Source organism: Arvicola amphibius, chromosome 7 (genome assembly GCF_903992535.2).
Source record: "Arvicola amphibius chromosome 7, mArvAmp1.2, whole genome shotgun sequence".
In the NCBI taxonomy this organism is placed as follows: Eukaryota; Metazoa; Chordata; class Mammalia; order Rodentia; family Cricetidae; genus Arvicola; species Arvicola amphibius.
The window spans coordinates 62,841,974-62,865,949 of record NC_052053.1 but is presented as its reverse complement, the minus strand read 5'-3'; the positions used below and the strand labels follow the sequence as shown (position 1 = coordinate 62,865,949).

At 40.1% G+C, this 23,976-nt stretch overlaps 1 protein-coding gene across 8 annotated transcripts; it reads left to right on the top strand.

Moving 5' to 3' along the window:
• Nucleotides 1-448: 448 nt before the first annotated feature.
• Nucleotides 449-22,124, top strand: LOC119819515 (zinc finger protein 724-like). Of its 8 annotated transcripts, none has more exons than XM_038337749.1 (5): nucleotides 481-585; nucleotides 3,424-3,465; nucleotides 10,352-10,402; nucleotides 12,915-13,041; nucleotides 17,628-22,124. In XM_038337749.1, exons 4-5 carry the CDS (start codon nucleotides 13,008-13,010, stop codon nucleotides 19,280-19,282), a joined length of 1,689 nt encoding a protein of 562 aa, XP_038193677.1. In that variant the 5' UTR covers nucleotides 481-585; nucleotides 3,424-3,465; nucleotides 10,352-10,402; nucleotides 12,915-13,007; the 3' UTR covers nucleotides 19,283-22,124. The 8 variants fall into 8 exon arrangements, with proteins under 8 accessions (XP_038193678.1, XP_038193679.1, XP_038193675.1 ...); XM_038337753.1 differs by having other exon boundaries at nucleotides 494-585; nucleotides 10,355-10,402; XM_038337750.1 differs by lacking the exon at nucleotides 10,352-10,402 and having other exon boundaries at nucleotides 449-620.
• Nucleotides 22,125-23,976: the final 1,852 nt, after the last annotated feature.

Genomic DNA, 23,976 nt, shown 5'->3' with positions numbered 1-23,976 from the left:
TTCTTAAAGTGAACAAACTCTGGAACATTTTAAATTGAACCTCTCCCTCTCATTGTTTGTACTGGACCTGGCTAACTTGGGAATGTCTTTCTATCTCAAAACCCTGGAGGCAGTCTCCATCAGAACAGAGTCCAAACAATTTCTAGGGAACGGAATAATTGTCTGTGTTTTCTGCACTTGTGGATCATTACGTGTATGCATGTACAACTGATGGCTTACATGGCATTACACAGCAGATCCCCCTGGGAACTAAATCTTCAAAAGGCCCCCTCTAAAACAGCTTCAGTCTAAAACTTGTCACGGGCCCTCATTCAGCCCTGGGAGCTGTCAGGTGTCCCTTGGTGCTTTCTGCCATCAATCAAAGCTTATTGGGCAGTCGCTTTGGTCGAAGTGGTGTTGTTTGAGAGACTGCCAATCAAGCTGACGAAGAGAAGGGGCGGGCCTTGACAATCTCGCGAGCTTATGCTTATCACCGGCCTTTGTGTTTGAAAATGTCTTAGTGTGGTCCCCAGCCTCTGGAAGCCTAGGGTCCCTGATGAAATCGTGAGCTTCGGGTGCTGGAGATGCAAGAAGACCGTGGAGATGGTGAGCGCTGGTGGCGAGGCTGCTCGGAGGGTTAGGTAGGAGGGATTCTGCGCTCCTAGGGGCGCCTGGCCAGATCCGCTTGGCCTAGGGCGGAGCTGGCGGGCTGCACGAACCTAGTGTCCTCCGGTGCCCTGGAAGGGAGGAGCTGGGCAGAAACACGGAGTTTGCTTCCAGTCCCTTCCCCTGCTGCGGCCTCTCTGTTTCTGCAGCCAGCTTCACAGACTGCTGGAGATGGTCTGGAGCATCAGAAAATCCAATTCCGTGGCGGAGGTTCCTGCCGGAGAGCAGCTGGGCTCCAGAGTCTTCCGCCTCCCAAAGTTTTCCCTTGAGCTTTCTGAATGTACCGGAAGTAGGGGCTCAGATCCAAAACCCTTTCCGCAGCCTTCGGGGCCTAGGTCTGGTAATTAAATCCTAAATCCCAAATATGTGTGTCATTCCCAAACAGTTGTATTTTATCAGACAGCTTTTGTCACTATTTACTCCAGATAATAAATGGTACTTTATTATAGATAATAAATGGTTCTAAAGTTTTTTATGTTAGTATATATTATGCATAGTAGTGGGTGGTGTCATTATGACATTTTCATACATGCTAATGTATTGTGAACATATCCTCCATCACTCCTCTCCCGTCCCCCTCTTCCCTAGTAGTTCGACTTTCATCTAATTTTTGGTGAACCAATGAACTTCATTAGGGTTATTTACTGAGAGATTATTTACCGGAGCCAGGGCATTTAATTAGTGGCAACACTAGTAGAGAAAATATCTCACTCCCTTACCAACTGTAACTTGCCCCCAAATCCTCTGGGAGTGGCAAGGCCTCATGGCCCCTCCCCCACAAAGGATTGACAGGTCCAATCTTGTGCAGGTCCTTCTGCGTTTAATCACATCCACTGACATTTTGGGTGCAAGGGTCGTGTCATGCATGTGGCATAACTGTGCTTGGCATTTTGTGGGACCTGTCGTTTGCTTCTTAGCAGTTCCCCTTCCAACACCTTTTTAAAAAAAAAAAATAAAAGTCTTTTTTGTTGTTGTTTTGATTTGATTTTGTGATCTCTTTTTGTCTACTAGGCAGTCTCCTCACAATGTTTTTGGATTGAGTTTTCCCCCTGGAGAGTTTCCATGGTGATGTGTCCAATGCTCTGTGCTTTGGCTATTTTCTGCACCTGGGCTTGGCACCGTGCGTCCACGGCTGCTTTGTGCTAGCGCATGTTGACTGTGTCCTCTCCTTAGAAAACAGGCTGAGGTGTGGGCTGCAGTGAGGGAGCAGCTGGATGCCCTGAGCCTGGAAGACTTTGATCTAGGAGGCCCTTTTGTTGTATGCATGTCTGGGCTCCTGAGGACAGTGTTGGCAATGTGGCGGAGTAGTCATTTCTTCAACACTGTGACTTTAATCCTTTCGTGACTACTAGGTTATATGGTCATTCTGTTTCATGGTGTCTTTTTTTTTTTTAACAGCTGCACTGAATTTATATTTTAAACAATTCTATCCCAAGGTTTCCTTTCTAAAACACCCATGGCCACTGGAACACTTTTTTTTTTTTTATTCTCTCATATATGACATCTGTAGCAGCTCCTCCCTCCTCTCCCCTCTCCCCCTGACCTCCCTTCTCCCCCAGATCCACTCCTCCTCTGTTTCCCTTCAGAAAAGAGCAGGCCTCCCAGGAACATCTGCAGAACATGGCAGAACAAGTTACAGTAAGGCCAGGCACATACCCTCATATCAAGGCTAGATGACACAACCCAATAGGAGGAAAAGGTCCCAAAAGCAGGCAAAAGAGTCAGAGACAGCCCCTGCTCCCACTGTTCGGAGTCCCACAAGGACAGCAAGCTACATAACCATAACATATATGCAGCAGAGGACCTAGAGCAAGCTCATATAAGCTCCCTGATTGTCACTTCAGTCTCTGAGCCTCTATGAACCTTGATTAGTTGATTCTGTGGGCCATGGAACACTTACTCTTAAAGCTGGCCTGTCACCTGTTGGCTGTGTATTGAGTCACTAGTTCAGGTGATTAGAATCCATGCCCTCAGGTGACCACTGGTGGAATGCGCTCTAAAACGTCTTCCTGGAATAAACAGCAGTCGGTACTTTTGAAAGTTGTAGGCCATGGAAAATTTGTCCATGAGTTTAAGCCAGAAGATTTACATGTGCTTGGTTCTCTTTCACCCAGAGCCTGGAAGGTTCAGGATGTAGCCCAGTGGAAGGTGTTGACTTGGGTCCTCCATTGCATGAAGAAACTGCTTCCAGGAAGAACTGGTAGACCTGGAGTCAGTACCATGTAGCCAGCTTGAGGAGAGGGCCTGGGGAGTGGGAATATCACACTCAGTCTTCCAGAAGCCTGTTATTGAGGAAGACAGGAAATTTTAGAACTCAAGCATACATGTGAGACTACATCTCAAAGCAGTAAAGAAAACCTCACCCAGTCGGTACTGAGGTGAGCGACCCAGGAGACTCCAGTAGCTGAGAAAGTGGTAGCAAGTGGGCTCATTCAGATGTCTGACACTAGTGCTTGCCTTTAACTCAGGTGTCCTAGTCGCTGAAGATGCCCTTCCTTCACATCAGCCCTGAAAGCGTCTTTCAAAACCTACATATTTGTTGCATTTCTTTTCCTTGGCAGATGAGCAAAAGTGAGATTAACCGAGATGGGGCACCATGAACACAGTGTTTCACTGGACCTTGCGTTATAAACCAGTAAATCAAGTGAGTCTATTTATAGGACCGTGAATTGCAAAGCTTCTGTAGGATTGAGAAGTCTTAGCCCAGAAAGTGTGTCCAAAACAGAAAAGCTGCTTCATGGAATCCCATTTTAACTTTTCCCTTCCTATATATTCTAGCATCTTCCATGGTCTTGTGCGACTGGGAGGCAAGAGGATGAGGTAGGTGGAATCCTAAAATCGAGTCCTGTGACTCTCCCAGCTCATTCTATCTCTTAGGGCATATGAACAGCCACATTGCCATTGTCATAGACCTAGTGATCACTGTGTTTCTTACTCTTTCTTGTCATGCCTGCCTGGCCACCATTGACTTAGTCTTCATTATCTCTGTCCTGCACTATGATAGTGGGAGAGATTGTTTTATACCATGAGGGGAAGCTACGAACACCCTCCCCTCTTGCCTTTACCGCTCATGTGGATTTTCCCTAAGATGTTAGCTTCCTCCTTGTGCTGCTCTGTTCAGGGTTCTTGAATTCTTCCATCAGCTTCAGAGTCTCAGCCAGTTCTACTTACTGTTCACACTGTGGCCTGGGTTTGAGCCCCTGACAGCAGCAGTCGCCAGCAAGGGGAGGCAGACATGGGTAAAGCAGGATGTAGACTTTCCCCTAGATTTGTACGTCCGGAGGACTCCCTTTCTAGAATACATCTGTCTTTGTTGAGTTAGGGGTTGTAGCTGTCAATTTTGTATGCAAACTCTGTGTGTGGTGTATCTGAGCCATGTTCTGATCTAGGCCTACCTCTTAGTCTATGAAGAACTGAAGAAACACTAATAAAATGTCTATTCACTTGAGAATTTACCATGTGGGGATGCCTTGATACCCATTGTAGGATCCAGCTGAGTAAACTAGAAGCTTCTTGGGAATTCCCTGCTTCTTCCAATGAACCTGCACAAATTGAGCCACCTCTCCCTATTCATGAGAGTGGTTTATCAGAAACATGAATGATAAATTTACAAAATAAGCTGATCTTTTCAGCTGCATCTACCAGGCAGTCTCATATTCCTTAATAGCTGCCATTAGCAATTACAGGGTCTTTTATAATATGAATTACTAGTATAATTGTATGTATGTAGATAGATTCTTTTATAATATGAATTACTAGTATAATTGTAATTGTATGTTTTCAGATAGTTTTTATAATATGAATTACTAGTATAATTGTAGATAGATAGATAGATATGCTAGGTAGGTAGGTAGGTAGATTACATAATGGTTATAGAAGGGTTAAAAATCAGCGTTCAGAGGAAATTTATTGCAGCCAGAGGCAAAAAGCTGATACATATTAAAAGGCCATGGAGATATTAGCAGCAATGGGGTATAGGCAGGAAACAGTTCATGCTGAATTTTGTAGGAAAGGAGGAATTCTCAGAGATCTCTAGTAAATCTGGGATACTTTTTATCACGAAAGAAATTTCTCATTGAGCCAGTATGAAGCAAGCTTAGAATTTGTTAGGAAGATTTGAGTGTGTAGGTTAATAGAAACAGGTTCTCAGAAGTGGGAAGATACACCCTTGTATGGATGTAGAGTCCTTTACCATCTCCAACAATTGCTGTCCACTAAACAATTATAAGATTTCAGCACGTTCTGAACTTGCATCTCAGAGGGTTGCTGAAGAAAAGATCTTGGGCTAGTTCCTGATGTGCAGTGATGACACTGTAGTTTATGAAGCGAGACCCTCAGGCATGAGGATTGCCTAAATAGTTCAAGTGTTTTTAAGTGAATAAAAGTTAATAGTCTTGTGAAATTCTCAGAAGACTCCTAGAAGGGTCTCAGGCCCTATTTGGAGGTTGGCTGTATTTAGGTCTTCGGCATTGTTATTGCTGTTTCGATGTTTTATTTGAAGTATTCGTATATAAAAGGATTTGTGTCTTTATGAAAGCAGCTTTCATAGAAAATTTTATTTCGTTGGAATTTGTGGCTTTTATCTGAGTAGAGACATCAAGCAGACACCTTAAGAGGCTCCTTTGGCTTTCCTTGCTCCCTCAATTTCCTCTTCCTTTCAGCTTGATATTAGTGAACCCCGTAGCAGAACTGCTGGAGAAACCAAAGAACCCTGCTATGGAGACATGGCTCTTTTTTGCTAAGAAGCAGGATTATGCAGGAGAGCGAGACCGACTTGAGTGGTCTTGTCATGGAGTCGGGACCATAGAGAACAGAAACCTGTTAACCACCTGGGATTCTTTGGTGGTCCCTTGACACCTATACTGAGTAGTCCTGGTGGCATTTCCACCCCAGTGTTAGTTGTCTTTTTGATGGCTTCCAGGTGAGGGTGTATTATGCTGGTTGATCTGGATTTCTACATTAGTTCTCAGGCCTGGTTTTTCTGATATACTATTACTATGTTCATAGAGCAGTATAATTTATAATCTACCTTGTTAAATTTATAGTTGATAACCTGGGCTCATAGGAGCTCAGAGTCTGAACTACATCCAGGGAGCCTGCATAGGACCAACCTAGACAATCTACATATGTGTGACACTTGCATTGTTTGACCTACTTGCGAGACTCTCATGGGAGCAGGGGCTGTTCCTAATACTTTAGCTAACTTTTGGGAACCTATTTCTCATACTGGGTTGCCTTGCCCAGCCTTAACACAAGGGGAGAAGGCGCTTAGTCCTACCGAAACTTAATATGCTATGTTTTATTGATATACATGGAGGGCCTGCCCCTTTCTGAACAGAAATAGAGGAAGAGTGAATTGGGGATGTGGGCAGAGGGGAGGTAGGGGAAGGGAATGGGAGAAAAAGAAGGAGCAGAAACTGTTCGGAATGTAAAATAAATAAGTTTAATATGAACAGTTATCAGTCTTTGCTTCATGGTTGGTGTACAGATGAGCTGCAGAGTCATTTTGCTTTTGTGTGTTCACTCAAAGTGGAGCCACTCAGGACAAGATACAACTTTGGAGCCTTTATTCTACACATTATGTAGTGACTTAGAGCAGCATGGTGCCCATGCCTTGCCTCTAGACTGCAGGAACCCCACCTCCTAAAGTAGCAGGTCTTTACCCTGGGGCAATTCCATTCTCATGGGCCAACCCACCTTCTGATTGTACACATGTACATTGCTGTAACCGCATCATCACTGGGTATCAATACAGGGAGGCATCTGGTTCTACTCCTCTTCAGTCCTTTCCTTCCCTTCCCATCTTTTAAAATTTTATTTATTTGTTTGTTTGTTTGTTTTGTTTTGTTTCAGAGTTGGCGAGGAGTTCTTTGCAGAGTGTCAGATAGAAATAAGATCCACCATCCCTCCATTCGTGTTCTTATATTCTCTTTCAATGGTAATTCTGAGTTTCTGAAAGGCAGTGAAGATGATTAGGTCTTCATGAGTTTGCTCATTTATTTCTCCGCTTATTTTGCATTGTATTTTGGGGTCTTTTAAGAGGGTTCATGATAAATATGGTAAGCATAAATGAATAAATTTCAGCCTCAGAACTATAATTTCAGAAATAAAATTAGACATTTTAGTATATGTGGATAAAAATATAGCCTTTGTGCCATCTGGTTTCAGTGGCCATTGGCCTCTATTTTCTGACGCGGTGACTAAAGGCACAATGTTACACAGGTGTGCGTGAAGCCAGAGTTCGTCCTGAATTCTCACTGCTTGTGTCGTTAAACCAAGCCTTTGCTGGTCTCATGTACAGAAGAGTGGGGGTTTCACCACCTTCCTTGAACTAAACTTGTCATTTTCCACTTGTATTTGGTGTTTACTTCTGAAAGAAATTGGCTAAGAAGGTTTAAGATGTGTCTATGTTTTTAACATATTGTCATCTACACAGTTCATGCTACAGAGCTGCTTAATCAATTTGTGGGATAAATTACCAAAAAACCCTCACACTGTTTACCTAAGCAGTGAACCTTTTGTACTGAGGCACATTCATATCTGACCTAGCACAAAATATGGTCCACAGATTGCACATGTTCCTCACGTAGGTGTCACAGAAAGGATATGGTCACAAGCTCAGCGGTGGTGGCTCACGCCTTTAATCCCAGCCCTCGGGAGGCAGAGGCAGGTGGATCTCTGTGAGTTTGAGGCCAGCCTGGTCTACAGAGCTAGTTCCAGGACAGGCTCCAAAGCTACAGAGAAACTTTTCTTAAAAAACCAAAAAAAAAAAGAAGAAGAAGAAAAAGAGCATGGTCATGGCTTCTGGAGGGTCCTTCTTGCTCCATAAAACATGTGTACAGGTCTTTACCTTCAATTTTATCAGCTTACCTGGTAACACAGACTGTTTGGAATTATATTTAAGACAAACTTACATTTTGGTGTCATTCTTGGTTTTGTTCCCAAACCCCAATGCGTCTTAATTTTGTTCTACACATTGGGTGTAATAGCATCTGTCTTCTTTTATAGACAGTCAGTCTTTCAGAACATTTAAGTTAGATAATGAATTTATCGGGAGACTTTATTTGTGCTTGCTCCTTATAAATAATTATCTTAGTTCGTTTTTATTGCTGTGGTAAAACACCATAACAAAAGCAGCCTGTGGAGAAAAAGGATTTATTTCAGGTTATAGTTTCTAGTCCGCCATGGAAAGAAGTCAGGACAGGAGCTGAGGCAGGAGGAAGCTGTAGTGGGAACTGAAGCAGAAGCCTTAGAGGTGTGCTGCCTACTGGCTTGCTCCCCATGCTTGCTCAGTTTGCTGTTTTTATAACTTAGAACTCCCAGCTCAGAAGTGGTCACACTGCACAGTGGGCTGAGCCTTTCTGCATCACTCGAGTCCCTGTGTTCTTTCATCTTTCCTAAAACTTCTGTCACTTTCTCCTGTTAGCTTGTTTGCATGGCAACTGTTTTTATCTTTTGTTAAAAATACTAGCTCCAACCCGGAACATATAGACATGGGAAGTAGTAGGGAGGGGCTTAGAAAGATTCACAGGACGGAGAGAGAGAGGAGGTCACTGGTCGTCATTTCTTTGCCACTTCTCTGAGCAATCAATTCCTCTCCTAAAAAAACTACTACCTCCATATATTAATTGCCTTCCTTTGCACCCACTACATATCTTTTCCCTAAGGTTATGTTTTATGTTTCTTTTGTACAATTTCATGGACTTTTCTGAATTTCCATGCAGTTCAGTTAATCGTTCTCTTCCTCCTGGCTTTCCGTTTTCTTAGATAAAAATCTTACAACACAGGAAAGTGCATTCATTTTACAGCTATATCTGCAGAACCCTATTTCATCATCCTGGGATCCAAGGTCCATTTCAGAGTATCTCCCTGGTTCACGGAAATTATGAAGATGCTGTTCTTCTGGATGCTTTCTTTGTGAACTGTTAATGAAGCAGGCTCCCTGCGTGCCCTCATTTCTTCTTTTGAATATTATTGCCTAGCAACTCTACTCTTCCATGAGTTTAATAATTGTTCCTTTTGAGTGGTGGGACATTTTTTGTTTTTATGGGTTAAAGTAAGTAGGCATTAAGAGATAATTTGGCATTAGATTTCACTATACCACCGTCAACCTCACTGTACATCACTGATACCTGACTTCCTCCTTTCTAACGTAGCTGGGCCTGTCCTGGGCATTCCCCCTTCCCTGAGACTGGAAGTGGACACTGAGTATGTAATTTCCTGTATACATTTGTGACCCAGTGTTCAAAAGGAAGATGCTTGGAGAGTCGCTGACTCGAAGGGGAAAAGATGACCGTGCCAGACCCTAGGAACCTGGTTCTGCCAAAACGCAAAGGGCCTCTTGTAATGAACAATGCTGGTGTAGAAGGTCTGAAAACTTGTCATAATGGTGCCATTCAACCAGGGATTTGATCCCATCTCCTGTCATCAGACTGATGGGAGTGGGGTCTGCAGATCGATCTGACCCTAACATCAGAGGCAGAACTACCCAGTCAACAGAGAGGATTCTCTGTTGGCTTCGCAGGACTCTTGTCTCTCAGTCTGCTGGAGCTTGAACAGTTGTCCAGATTCCCAGAGACAACATGTCACCCTAAGTACTGAGCACCATGTAGTGACGTGAAGCTTGTTGGACTAAGCTAACCTGGTGCGACAGTGAAAGGGATAGGTGATTGCATAGTTATCTCCAGTTAGGGGATCTGAGTGTTGCAGGTGAAGCTTGGCCCTCGCAGCCCTCTGTAACGTGTTATGGGGCTGCAGCAATAGCTGAGATGTTTGATGTGGTAGTTCGAACGGTGATGTGCCCCCACGGGCTCACATGTTTACATGCTTAGTCCTACTTTAATGGACATGGTGCTTCCAACATTCGTATTTGTTTTGTTTAGGGCTTCTTTCAACCTGTTAGATGCTTTCAGCAAAAGATCACAACACACCTATGCGCACAAAAATTATTATGGATCAAGGATGTGAGAAATACATAATATAAACTATGCATTCAGCTTAGGATATAAAAGCTGATAATGTGAAATACAAGGCCTGGAAAGGCTAGTTACCTTGTTTTCATAAAGGCAGGGTAAACTTAAATGGGCTGAGTATACATCAGGGTATCAAGTTGAACATACACTCCTAAATCATCACTTCTCAAGGCATATTACTGACTTGCTTGCAAGAAAGTTTAGTCTCTTTGAAAGTAAGATATAATTTTTGGAAAAATATTTTAGTACAGTTGGGCATGGAAATGTCATCAAGGGAGAATCCGTATATGTTGACTCTCGCCAACCTGTGCAAATCTGTCTGTGAGACCTGGAATCTGATCTGAGGACCCGAAAGAAGCGGGGAGAGAGTGTGGGACAGGACATGACTGTGGTCTAACACTGTAAACAGCCTTACTTCAGTTTCAGTGTGCTTTTCTGCATGAATGTAACAAACCAGTGATCTAAGGAAGGTTGTTTGAGTTCAGAAAAACATGTAAATAATGATCAGTAAGCACATAGTGAATAGTGACAGAGCAACCCTTTCCAGAACTTTCTCGGGACAGACTCATTTAAACAATGCTTGGCACTTACTATAGATTTTATCTGGGAAAGCACAAAAGCAAGGCAGAAGGCCATTACCAAGATTCAGGGTACAGTGACCAGGTAGGTTCTATAGCTATGTTCTGACATCCAACAAGATTAGTCTTATACTTGAATATAAATGTTTGTTACAGAAGGCATGAAATCACGTCCAAGAACAGTCCAGGGAACAAGATGCACCTGAGGTAAGGGCCCTCTGCTCTGCCTTTCTTCCCGGAGCCTCTCACAGCTCCCCAAAGCTTTGTTCGCCATGGGCCATTCTTCTGACCAGTCGCCCTCCATATATGGCATATGGGGTTTCTGTGGGTGGTGTTGAGGCTCTAGCTGACTTGAAGCCCTAATTTCAACACAAGGATGACCCATTTGGGGTCTTCGAATTAATGAAAGCAAAAAATCTCAAATCTAAGAATCTGTTCCCCCAGCCTATCTCTTTCAGCTGGCAAACTAAAGCCCTATGTTGTCCTTTCCAACTCTTCATTTATTATTGTATCAGAAGTGAATATAATATGAGAAAGCATTTATAAACCCAAAGTAGAGGAGAAACTAAAATATTTTTGGTTTTGTGCTTACTAATTTATTCTCTTTTCTACCATGAACTTGCTAGACTTCTTGGGGGGAAAAATTTCAGATGTAATTGAGTCTTAGCAGTAGCTACGGAATCAAGAACAGAGAAGCTCTTTTCCTTCAGATTCATCAGGCTAGTAAGATAGAGGGATTGTCGCGTCACAGACCTTCACGAAAGCATTCTCGGAAGATTTATGTTGGTCACTCTGTTTTGCTGTTCTCTGTACTTGGTGATTTTTTTATACTAAATCATATGGGAGTTAACTTTGCAAATCCTATCCATTTACACATATAATAGATTGTTTATTGAATTATTTATCTGTTTTCCCATTACGAAGAATATTATATTCTCTGAAAAGGATAGAATAACATATTCATTTTGAGATATGAAATTTAAGTGCTTTAAAAGTTTGTTTATTGCTATTAACACTGAGTATTTTGAACAGTTTGTTGCAACACTGAATATTCTGTCATTTAAAGCTGTGGATATACTTAGAAAGCAGAAGGCTGAGGTTCAGCACTTGAAGCTGAAGAATTCCAGGGAAGAAAGATTCCTAGGGGAATGTGTTAGGGACTGTGGAGCCCTGCATTCAGGACTTGCAAACCTTTGCTTCTCCGCCTTTTTTACTTCTGCTTAGTGTCGTTCTGGTTGTTGTTATTTTAAGCTACTCACTTTTCTCCTAAGTATAGAACATGTTTTGAAATATTAAATAGACATGGTGCAGTAACTTTTCATTTTATTCCACCTCAATATCACATATACACACTTTATCACTCTTTATTTTTAGCAAAAGAAACAGCAGTAAGCGAAAGAATCAGCAATAATATATTTCCAAGTGTGTTCAAATTAACGCGTGTCGTACAAAACAATAAATAACAAAAAAATTATAGCTTTTATTGTGGCTTTACATCCTTAAATATGTTCTCAGTGACAGTGTATTTTTAAAAAATCTTTAAATGAATGTAATTCAGATTTGCACAAGTTGGCCTCTAGCAGCATGGAGTTAAGGATGGACTTTAATTTACATTCTCCTGTCTTCACCTCCCAAGTGCTGGGGTTAAAGGTCACACACACACATACACACACACACACACACACACACACACACACACCTCTGGGTAAAACAGTGCCAGGAAGTCAGCTCAAAGAACTACATCTCCAGACCCATTTTCTCATGTTTGACCTTAACATTCTACTCGTGTGTGTGTGTGTGTGTGTGTGTGTGTGTGTGTGTGTGTGTGTGTGTATTTGAATCTGTCCTCAGGAGGAGCCTAGGGCCTTATGTGTAATAGAATAGCCAACAACCTGTCACTGGGAAATGCACACAGCCATAGTGTATTGTTTTGAATTTATAGCTACCCTTTTATGTGTAGAAATAAAATATAAATATTATTTGATCAGTTTTGTATTGCTTCTTTCTTAACACATTTCATTCCCAGTCTCACATGGAGACTGCTTGAAGGTTATTTTAGTTATTTTAACTTTGTTTCCATCTGAATCTTGGAACAGGGACATTTGTTCAGAACCTAGGCTTGACCACTTGCTATGTATTTGAAAACTGAAGTAGAAAAAAAGAAACATAAAATCATTCCCATTGAAGATAGTTTTAAATAATCAAAAGATTATTCTTGCTTTTCTTCCTATTATAATAAAATGCATAATTACTTTGAAAGTCAAATTTACCAGTGAATTCCTCCACTAGTATTCTGCTTCATGGTTGCTAATGAACGGCCCTTGGACACTAGCATCAGCATCTCTACTGAGCCATGTCCTCAGAAACCCTGACTCCACTCCAGAACTCCCAAATCAGAATCATCATCCGTGTAATTTACCATGACTTTCTCATCTAAGAAATATATACAGTGTTGTATATAGTAGTTTATATAGTGCATATTTTGATGGTAATGCTTTACTTTGGCATGTTAAAGGTCATAAAGTTAAGAGTGTTTACACTGGTTTAGCAGAGCTATGTCATACCTAAACTCAGATAGGTAAGATGTGGGATATAAATGTGATATAAAACGTGCCTTACTGAACAATTTCAACTGTGTCATCACCAATTCTAACTCTCTTCTTGGGTGATTCTAAAACTCTGATCAGCATGCTATTTCTTTTGTTCATTTTTATTTCAGGACCAGTTGACATTCAGCGATGTGGCCATCGATTTCTCTGAAGATGAGTGGGAATGTCTGGACCCTCCTCAGCAGAATCTGTATAGGGATGTGATGTTAGAGAACTACAGAAACCTGGTCTCTGTGGGTGAGGACAGAATCCCGGCAGAGCTCCCAACACACTGCCAGCATTTAACGTCTTTCCTTTCAAAAAATGTCTGCTGTGGCCTGTGCTTTTCATGACCAGTGCAGATCTGTGCTTTACAGAACAGTTGTAGGCGTAGAGTGTTCCCATTATTCTTGTCATTGTCCCTTTCCTCTTTCTGTAGACCATATACAGCCTAACTTTAGTTTAGTGGTGATTGCATCATTTCTATGGCATGTCACATTCTGGTCTACTTCTCCTCTTCGGCTTCAATTTGATTATAGTCACGGGTAGAGCTCAGTATTTGCAAACTGAAAATGTGGTCTCATATGTCTTTTGGGAATCACACGTGGGCTAGTGTTGTTCTTCAATCCCCTACTAAATCTTCTCTTTTCTGTTGAGCACAGAAGTGAGACAGATAACCTCATGTGTTATAGGAGCAATCCTAGTATATGTCATGTTCCCTTTTCCATCATCAGCTCTTACTGTTTCTATGTCATGCATGGTTACCCCTCTGGAAACAAACAAAAGAGCCCTAGGATGTAAAGTAGGTAGGGAGGAATGGATGAAGCAGGGACACAGTTGTGAGGTGCAAAGATCAAGGAGCACACGAGAAGTTGGTGTAATATTGCACTGTGTGCACATTCCAAGTTAATTTTATCTGCTATGCAAGGGGAGTTGGGTTGCTATCACCCTTAACTGTTATGAATAATGTTGCAGTTACAGTGGAAATACATCATTTGGCCAACACCTGGGTATTACGACACTCCCGATTTCCATTAGCCTACCTGTTTAGATGTCAGGAGAAAACCATTTTGATTATTGTTACTTTTAATATACTTTGTGCTCAGGAAACCTGATGGCTCCTAATTTTTTCTTAAGAGTGTTGAACTCTTCATTAGCATCATAGATTCATCAGATTTTTTGAATTGCTATAGGTATTTCTGCTAAAAAATAATTTTCAGGTTTCGATAGAGATTAAACGGGTTCTCTAGATTATGTTGGATAGAACAGTCATCTTAATTTTATCTTCTCTTCTGTAATAGTACCATAATCATGCATATGTCCTCTAAAGGACACATAGTTTTAGGTTTTCTTATTTCTCTTCTATTGTTGATGTCTGTCTATTATTTCATTGTAGTTAGAAATGAACCTCAATACTCTATCTGTTAGGACTTGTGCTGTATCCTACCAGCTAATCCAACTTAATATTCATTTGTGTCTCTAGGTCTGGTTTTTATAGTATTTTCAGGATTTGTTTCCTAATTAGTTCTCCATGTAGCTTTATTTTATAATACGAAAAGTAGGGTGTGAAGGCAGTATTATTATGGTGCTTCCAGTGTCTTGCTTCAGTTCTCAGTGTTCACACCCTATGTCTGAGAAGTGGGAAGTGTGTTGTATATGTGTTTATTACAGTTGCACTCTCCTAGAGAAATGGCCATTTGTGTTTGTCTTAATTAGGGTTTCTATGGCTTTGTTAAATATACCATGACCAAAAGAAGCTTGGGGAGGAAAGGGCTTATTTCGGCTCTGCATATCACAGTCCATCACTGAGGGCAGTAAGGGCAGGAACTTGGAGACAGGAAATGCCTGCGGAGTAGTCCAGCTTTACTGGCTTGCTCCCCATTGCCTGCTCAACCTGCTTTCATATATACCCTAGGGCCACCTGCCAGGAATGGCACCACCCACAATGCGCTGGGCTCTCCTACATCAATCATCGGGTATGAAAACGCCCCCCCAAGGCTTTTTCATAAGCCAATGTTATAGAGGCATTTTCTCAATTGAGGTTCCCTCATCTCTCCTCTTGGAAGACTCTAGCTTCTGTCTAGTTGGAAGAAACAAAGAACCAAAAAAAAAAAAAAAAAAAATACTTGACAGCATGGTTATTTTCTTTCATTACAGTTTCTGACTTAAATTGTATCTCATTGTCACAAAACTGTTTTATTACTGAAAGTGTATACTTTTATAACATAATTATGGCCATGCCCACTTTCTTTGTCCTCTTACTTCATGATTTTTAGCATACCTGAATCCTTACATCTAAAAGAGTCTCCTATGATACAGCATAATTTTCTTTTTTTCTTGTATGTACTAATGACAATATAATTTCCAGTCCATGCAAGTTTCCTTTGCTGTTACATTTCCCTTTCCTGTGATATTATTTATTGATAATAGTTGTTTTATTTAGAGTGTGTCTGGATGTACTAACAGAGATTTATAATAAAGCTTTTGCTTTTATCTTTTAAATTCTACTCAGAAATTATAATGTGTTGTACATCCTCATAAATCCATGAATTCTGCTCTGTATTTGATTTTCCATAGAGCTTTAAATTTTTTTTGTTTGTATTGCCTCGTAACAGTAGGGCAGCCCAGCGGAGATGGTCGTTTAGAGGGTTTGTATATCCTTGGATGCAGTTCTTTCCCTTTAAAGGATGGGTTGGCTGGGTGGTATGTTTTAGATTGTATCCCTCCAGCATGTTCACTGTGTTCTCCATCTCATGTCTGCGTTACAATGCTTCTCTTAGAAGCTCCTCAGAGGTCACAAGATCAGCATCACTTTTACTGCTCTCAAGATATCTCTGTGACTTGTGAAACGGAGACTCCTTGTGTGTGTCATTTTCACTCTCTGTCTTTCAGTCTGAAGAACTAATTAAGATGCTTGAATTCTGATGTTTCCTCATCATATTTCTAGTTTTTCCACTATTATTTCTTACTAAATTTGTCGCCTATATTATTTACTTATGGTGTCTATTTCCTTGTATTCTTGTTTTCTTGATTTTAGTGTTTGATCTGGTTTATTTATCCATTATCTTTAGATGGTTGTTTTGTTTATATAATTTATAAATCAGTTTTTAAATGATGAGTTTGCAGTATTTTTCATGTTCGTTCCACTGAGTTATCACCTTGTTTCTTTGTGTTCTGTACTAACATTCATTGAAACTTGCCCTTTGAAAAAAGAATCAGCAATGTATTATAGTAGTCATGGGGGTGACAGCATGTTGACACCTTGAAACCGTAAAAAACAAATGTGCATTTATTCCAGCAACCCCAGGGACTAAATATTTTGGCAAACAATATTAAATCACTCTATTGAGAATATCACCAATAATGCAGCATGATTTGAAGTTACCAAAATAAAAGTTAACTTTAGTACAAATGGATAATAGATCATTTAGGGGATGAAGAGAGAGCTAGGTATTTAAGAACACAAACTGTCTTGCTGAGGACCAGAATTTGGTTCCCAGCACCCATATTGAGCACTCACAGCACAACTGCCTGTAACTCCAGCCTCAGAGGAATATAATGCCTCTGACATTCACAGGAAGCTGCACTAACATGCACATGAGCATGTGCTCACACGTGCATGTGTGCACACACACACACATTAAAAAAATGATAAAAAAACATTTTAAAAGATTATTGGGTTCATATGCACAGTGGTTTAATGTTGAGCTATATAAAAGAGAAAATCTTATTTTCTGCCACATAGGTAAAAGTGCAAGACTTAAAATGAAATCAAGCAAACAAAGGAAATTAACATCTTAATGTTCAATTAGTAAAGTTAATTTCAGAAATAAAAAGAGGCTGTCAATTTAGGAGGGTGCTGAAGTAGTAGTGATCAAAGGTGAAAAAAACTTATTAAGATGAGCATAAGGCTATGAGACCATAAGCTGTTTACTAAAGATCTAGAATTGATTGGGGGGAAAAGGATAGGCATAAGAACATCCAGAATTTTATAGATCATGAGTATATTTAATATATTTTTGAGAAGTACTAAGGAAATAGATAGGAAGTGTCTAAGTACAAAACATTATTATATGAAATGATAATGTGTTAGGAAGATATATTTAGTCATTCCAACATAAATACTTAAAATAGCATGGTGTACAAAATGAGTAGATTAAATTTATTTTTCAGTGAAATTGATAAGCACCAGTAATTTGTTTTATATTTAAGAGTTATTTTTTTTCTACAGGATGTCTTCATCATGTTTTTGATTATTGAGGACTTTGAAACCTGTTGTAAGACATCTGTTATATGGAATTATATCTTAATATAGATTTCATTAACTACCACGGGCTCTCTACCTCTGATGACAGTTTGGAGTACCAAAACGGTATTAGCCATTGGTCTTAGTTGTAGAACACTGTCATGTCAAGTACACCTTATATCTCCTACAGTCTGTCATTGGAGGTAACCAGGTTTCAGACAGCCCCCTTTTTTAAAAAAAAAAGCCTCATTTTATTTTCTCCTGATGGAGGTTTGAATTTCTCTAATTGGCTGTGCTTTGGAGGAAAAGAGGAGCTGTGGTTGACAGAAGTAACAACTTTGCTCCCAGCTACAATCAAACTGCTCTTGATTTTGTGATTACCTGGGGTGTTGTGATTTCTTAACTGGTTATGGAGTGTACACATGTTCAATCTGGTCAATATTTTATTTTTTCTAAAGTTAATATACAAGAGAGTTTTGAGAACCTTTGATCCTGTGGTTTCCCACTGATGTTCCAATCTAGTATAACTTTACATATATTTATAAACTATAACCACCAGAATCTATTAAATTAATTTGTTTGTTTTTATTTATTTCAGCTCTTTCTCGTCATTTTACCCAGAACTTTTCACCAGAACAGATCCTAAAATATTCTTTCAAAAAAGTGACTAAGAGAACACGTGGAAGTTATGGCCTCAAGAGTTTCAGAAATCAGGCAAATGTAGATGAGAATAAAGGTGAAACAGCCTGCCATGGTGAATATAACCCATTTGTGATCACTAGCAATAGCAAAGATGTCATTGACAACAGAGATCAAGAACAGAAAGCCGCTATGAAAAAAACTCATGCTAGGACAGGTACTTTTGATGTGCCATGTCTCTATAAACAAAAATATCCATGGGAAATTTTTCAATATAACTTACCTTTGAAAAGAAGTTTTGAAGATCTGAAAGTGGGAAATGTCTTTCACTCAAACATTTCCATAGACAAAGAATTGAGAGACAGAGAACTGATCTCTAAAGTTGATCAAGTAGAGGTTTCCTATCCTGAAAGATCCTTACTCTTCAGCCAGCAAGTTGATCTTTCCTATGGCCAGATGCACAGTTCTGATGGCTGTGGACTACTTGCTACAGACCTATTACTGCATAGCCAGAATCCAGATACAGATATTTGGAAAGCCAAACACATATGTAAAGAAACTAGCAAAGCTTTCAGTAATGGCTCTACACTAAGTGATTGCAAGGATATTGTAGAGAAATCTGGTCAGTGTAACAAAGTACACAATAACATTAACCATGGCTCAAGTCCCACCAACCAGAAGTGTACTCTGTTTCCAAAGAACCTTTTCAGTTGTGAAAATTTCTTTACTGAGTGCTCAAAGCTTGCCATTCAGCAGTGCAACTATATTCAAGATAATTGTCACAAGTATACAGATTGTGACACAATGTTTAATCAAACCTCAAACACCAAACCACAAAAACATAAAAATCGGTATGCCCAGAAGTCCTACAAATGTAATGAATGTGGCAAAGCCTTTAAGTATTGCTCAAGTTACAGTAAACACAGCATAGTTCACACAGGAGAAAAACCATATAGATGTAAACTATGTGGAAAATCCTTCACCCAGTGTGCAAGCCTTAAAAAACATCAAAGAATCCACACTGGAGAGAAGCCCTACAAATGTGAGGAATGCGGCAGAAGCTTTAACCATTGCTCAATTCTTAGTCAGCACCAGAGAATCCATACAGGAGAGAAACCCTACAAATGTAAACAATGTGGGAAATCCTTTACCCAGTGTGCGAGCCTTAGAAAACACCAGGTAATCCACACTGGAGAGAAGCCCTACAGATGTGCAGAATGTGGCAAAGCTTTCACCCAAAGCTCAACACTTAGCGAGCACCAGAGAATTCATACTGGAGAGAAACCTTACAAGTGTGAACAATGTGGAAAGTCCTTTACCCAATGTTCAAGCCTCAGAAAACACCAGAGAATCCACACTGGAGAGAAACCCTACAAATGTGAAGAATGTGGCAAAGCCTTTAACTGCCGTTCGTCTTTTACTAAACACAAGAGAATTCACACAGGAGAGAAACCTTACAAATGTAAAGAGTGTGGCAAAGCTTTCATCCATTGCACAAACCTTACTCAACACCAGAGAATCCATACGGGAGAGAAACCATACAAATGTGATGAATGTGGAAAATGCTTTAGTCAGTGTTCAAACCTTAGAAAACATCAAAGAATTCATACATGAGTGAAACAGCAAATGTAAAAATGTGGTAATCCTGTATCCATAGTCCAGGGCTTGTTTAATGTCATATAATTAAAACGGGGTGAGTCCTGCAGAAGCAGTGAGTGTAACAAAGTCTACAACTTGTCTGTCATTCACAAGTTCTCGGTATCAGAGAATTCATTCTTCCGCAGAGAGACCCTACAAATACAAGCAATACCAAGACCTCAATTGCTTATAATCCTGTGCTAGGCACCACCATCACTTTAGAAAGAAACACAAATGATATTTTTTAATGTGGGAAAAATCTAAATTGTTACTCATCTCTTACTGAACATTGAATTCACACCTGAGACAAAAACTGGGAAATATTCAGAACCTGGCAACGCCTTTTTAGTTTTTCAACCCTCACTAAACACAAAAACTCACACCTGAGACAAACCCTACAAGTGCAGAAAAAGTACCAAAGATTTTTACTGTTTTCCATACCTTAATACCAGTTTATATTAGGATGAAACACTATAAACATACTAAATGTGTCAAAGCCTTTAAGTCAAGATACAAAGCATTTTAATATCAGAGAACACAGTAAAAATTTCAGCTTTGTCCCAAATGCACAACTCAAAGAGCAGTGAAATACTTAGTGTTCTGTACACATGTAAAAAGTATAACAAAACCTTTTTATATATGGGCTCATACTGTAATTGATATTAGAGATCTACAAGTGTAAATAATGGAAAACCCTTTGTTGTTACTTCCAAGCTGCTAGATACTATTAATTGATCTGATAGAAGAAACTTCATGGCTCTCAAAGAACAGTACCAACAACTCACTTCTCAAAAGATATGGCTGTATTACTTATTAAAAGTTTCTAAATATGCTCACTCATGGAAACTGGAAACTTATTCTCACATACATGTCAGAAGAACCAGACCCATTTCTGAGTGTTTATACTGTTTTTCCAAAGACTATACAACATATTTTCCTTATTCCAGATGAAGTTCTAGGTGACAAACATTACTAATATATTCTTGGGTAAACAACCTCTATTGTTCATTTCACTCAGGATCTTTAGGTGAAAATGTGGCAGACTGGGAAGTTTCAGAGTATTGTGGATTGAACCTGTTTGTCTGTCTAGGATAGGAGGGAGAAAAATATTCTTAAGGTTCTCATACAGTACCAGCCTCCGACTAACCAGCTCCAATATAGGACTGAACATCCAGTCCTTGTTAGACACACACGTCAAAAATGAGATCAAATCTGAGGTCTTGGTGTCTCTTGGACACATCAAAAGGTGGTACCAACATGGCAGATCAATACAAAATAGTTCCTGCTGCTGCCATTCAACTCAGTCGTCCTGGTGGGATACACAGAGGCTCAGTCCACTACAACATGTAGGCATATGGCTGTTCTAGGTTAGTGCCACCTGCAAGATTCACAAATGTGCTGTGGTGCCACTGACCTAACTGGGAAACCAGGAAGGACCACACGCTCCACGTGTCCACAGAAAAGGATGCCAGGGCAGCACCCGCACCTGAGACTTGACTCTAGCAGCTCAGGCAGTGTTGGATAGGTGGGAAGTGGGGGTTGTTTTGAAGTGTGAAAGGCTACTTCAGCCAACCTTTTCTCATAGCAGTGCAGCAAGCATCAGAGCCGTTAGCTTTTTTATCTAGAAAGACACTGGAGACAAGGGTACATGGAGGGGAGAATCAGATCAACTGGCCTAGCTAAACCCTGATGAATGATTGATATATTGGATATGGCTGGGTAGAAAGGTTGAATGTGATATTAAATAAGCCTCTAGGTTGGGGTAAGGCTACAAGGGTCCTTACCTGAGCCTCAAGTTTTGGGGCATTCCAAGAGGTGCCCAATCTATTCGGTGACATTGCATGTGAAACCTAGTCTAGGTCAGAGTGAAAGGGGGTATCAGGAAGAGCCAGCCAGGCTTATCTTGCTGAAGAATGTAGAATCTGGCTGGCAAAGAGGTTGAATATGACATGGGAAGGAACTATAGGTTGGGAGAGACAAGGGTCCTCCAGGCTTTGAAGTTGTACAACTTAGAACATTTCCTCTCTCTCTCTCTCTCTCTCTCTCTCTCTCTCTCTCTCTCTCTCTCTCTCTCTCTCTCCCTCTCTCTCTCCCTCCCCCCCTGAATGTTGGGGCATCTTCATGCTCCTACTGCTGTGCCTTCCCTCAAGTTGTTTCTATCGGGGAATTTTATCACAGCAACACAACAGAAACTAATACAGGGTCCCTGGGTCAAGCATCCAAAACAACAGAGTTCAAAGACATTTGGTCTTTTAACAAAAGAGTCACAAAAACAATGATTATCTTTCACTATTCATAATTATGAATAACAATCAAAATAAATGAAGTGTATGTGGACTCAACCCTTTAAAGTTACAAAGCTTTAGAAACTTCCTTGCATAGGGTTTCAGGATTGTGTCTGCTGCCTGTGGTTCCGATTAAATAGTATTTAAGTAAGCCTAATAAATGAATCCACTAGCATCAGTTCTAATAAGACTTGAAATGAGTGTGTGTTTGGTAGGTGTTTTCTGTTACATTTTCTAGCATCAGTTAAGAATGAAAACAATGTAGAAACCCATTAGAAGGGATGGGGTAGAGGTGTGAAAATGTGAGGTCTGTTTCACCTGGGAAGATTGGATCTTTTTTTAATTTTGTATATGAGTGCTGGCTACATGTATGTATGTCCATCACTTGTGTGTCTAGTACCCACAGAAGTTGGCAGGGAGTATTGCATCCCTTGGAGCTGGGGTCACAGACGGTTTTGCACCACCATGTGGGTGCTGGGAATTGAACCCAGAACCTCTGAAAGAGCAAGAAATGCTCTTAAGAACTGAGCTATCTAACTAGCCCTTATGTATCTTTTAATAAAATATTGCCTATGTATTTGTTCCTGATGACATTATTGGGGCCATGATTTACTGTCATAGATGTTTTCTTGTTCCCAACTTGATATTCAACACTGAATCTTTTTGAGAAAGCAAAAAGGAGATAGTTAAATGTGAAATAAAAATTAGCCACTTGGACTATTTCTTAACTCTGTAGAAAGAGAGAAGGCAATGTTTTATATTCGCGAGACAGTTTATTTGAAGCAGATATTTCAGATAACCGCCTATTTAATAATCAGACAGGAATAAAGTAAAATGGAAGAAAAATAAAATAATCAGTTATAGAAGCTATTTTCACTTGGCAAAATATGGATGAATTTTGTGCTTATTTTGGACTAACATGTATTGTTGGACACATTAATGAGGTTCAAAATCGATGGCTGCACATGTGCATATGGTGTGTAGACATCCAACTGACTCAATATATATGAAAGAAATATGTTCAGAATGAGGTATCTTAGTCCTCCATACGTGGAATCTCCAACATTAAAATAGAGTTGGGCCACTATACCTGTAACTGCTATCACTCAGAAAAGATCAGCTAAGCAAGTAGAGTCTGATTCAAGACTGGTATTACAGATGAGGGGTGTTAGAACTTGGCCTCTCTATGGTCCAAGCAGTTTTATAATAAGTCATGATTTTCTGGAAGCTAAAGAAAGGAAAAGTTTTTTTTCATACTCTAAGAAGTCAATTTGAAACTGTTAGGTTCTCAGCTAAGAACATTTCTAGATCTGGGCTCTAGTATTATAAGTGGAAGCCAATGATAACAACTAAGAGCTTTTTCTGTATTAAATTTGAATTACACATGCCAATGACCTTTCAGAGAAGCTCACACAGTCTTCAGAGCTAAGCTGCTACACTGTTTTGTTTTGGTTTGTGTCAGTTGTCTAGCTTTTCCTAGGATTTCCTAGGAGTACTTGTTTTTCATGATCCTAAGAGTAGTTGGAGGAAGTTGAAAGTACTTTTTTGGAGTGAGGCAGCAAAGTTGATACAGGAGAAGTATCCACATGGAAGGTAAATAATAAAAATGTCTAATAGGGAAATAAGAATAAGACCAAATTATTGGAACAGTAAGTCTTAGACTTAGTTTCTGTATTAGTTGCTTTTCTGTTGCTGTTGCTAAAGCTGTGACTGCACAGCATAGAAGAGTTTCTTTGGCTCCTAGGTACAGAAGGTTGGTGTCTGTAATGGCAGGGACAGCATGGTAGCTTCTCTGCTGGCATGGGAGCTCACATCACTGTAAGCACAAAGCTTAGACAGCTCTGAATAGTGAGTGATTTGGGCTCTGAAAGCCAGGCCCAAGTGACAGGTTTCCTCACACAAGCTGCACCTCCTAAAACTCCCTCAAACAGTGCCACTAACTGGAGACCAGTTATTCAAATTTGGGAGCCTATGGGGAATATTTTTATGCAGGCATTTTCTTTCTACTCCTTGACTCCCATGGGCAGCTGGCCATGTCATAATGTAAAATGCATTTAGTCCAATTTCAAAAATCCCCATAGTCTTTCATAGAACTAACACTATTTAAAAGTTTAAAGTCTCTTCTGAGATTCAAGATAACATTAATTGTGAACATACTGTTAAAACAAAAAAGAACCTCACAACTTACATACTTCTAATATATAATACAGAATATACATTACTTTCCAAAAGGGAAGAATTGGGGCTTAGTGAGGAATAATAGACCAAAGCAAGTGTGAAACCCAGCAGAGTAAGCACCAAATCCTATAGCTTCATATCCAATAACTGGGACTTTAATTTCAAAGAGTTTAGATGTCTCCAACCCTCCAACTTTGCTGCTCAAAC

Coding starts and splice junctions, on each gene's coding strand:
- LOC119819515 (XM_038337746.1), top strand. Junction 3,466..12,914: donor CTGGGAGGCAAGAGGATGAG/GTAGGTGGAATC, acceptor TTTTTATTTCAG/GACCAGTTGACATTCAGCGA. Junction 13,042..17,627: donor CAGAAACCTGGTCTCTGTGG/GTGAGGACAGAA, acceptor TATTTATTTCAG/CTCTTTCTCGTCATTTTACC.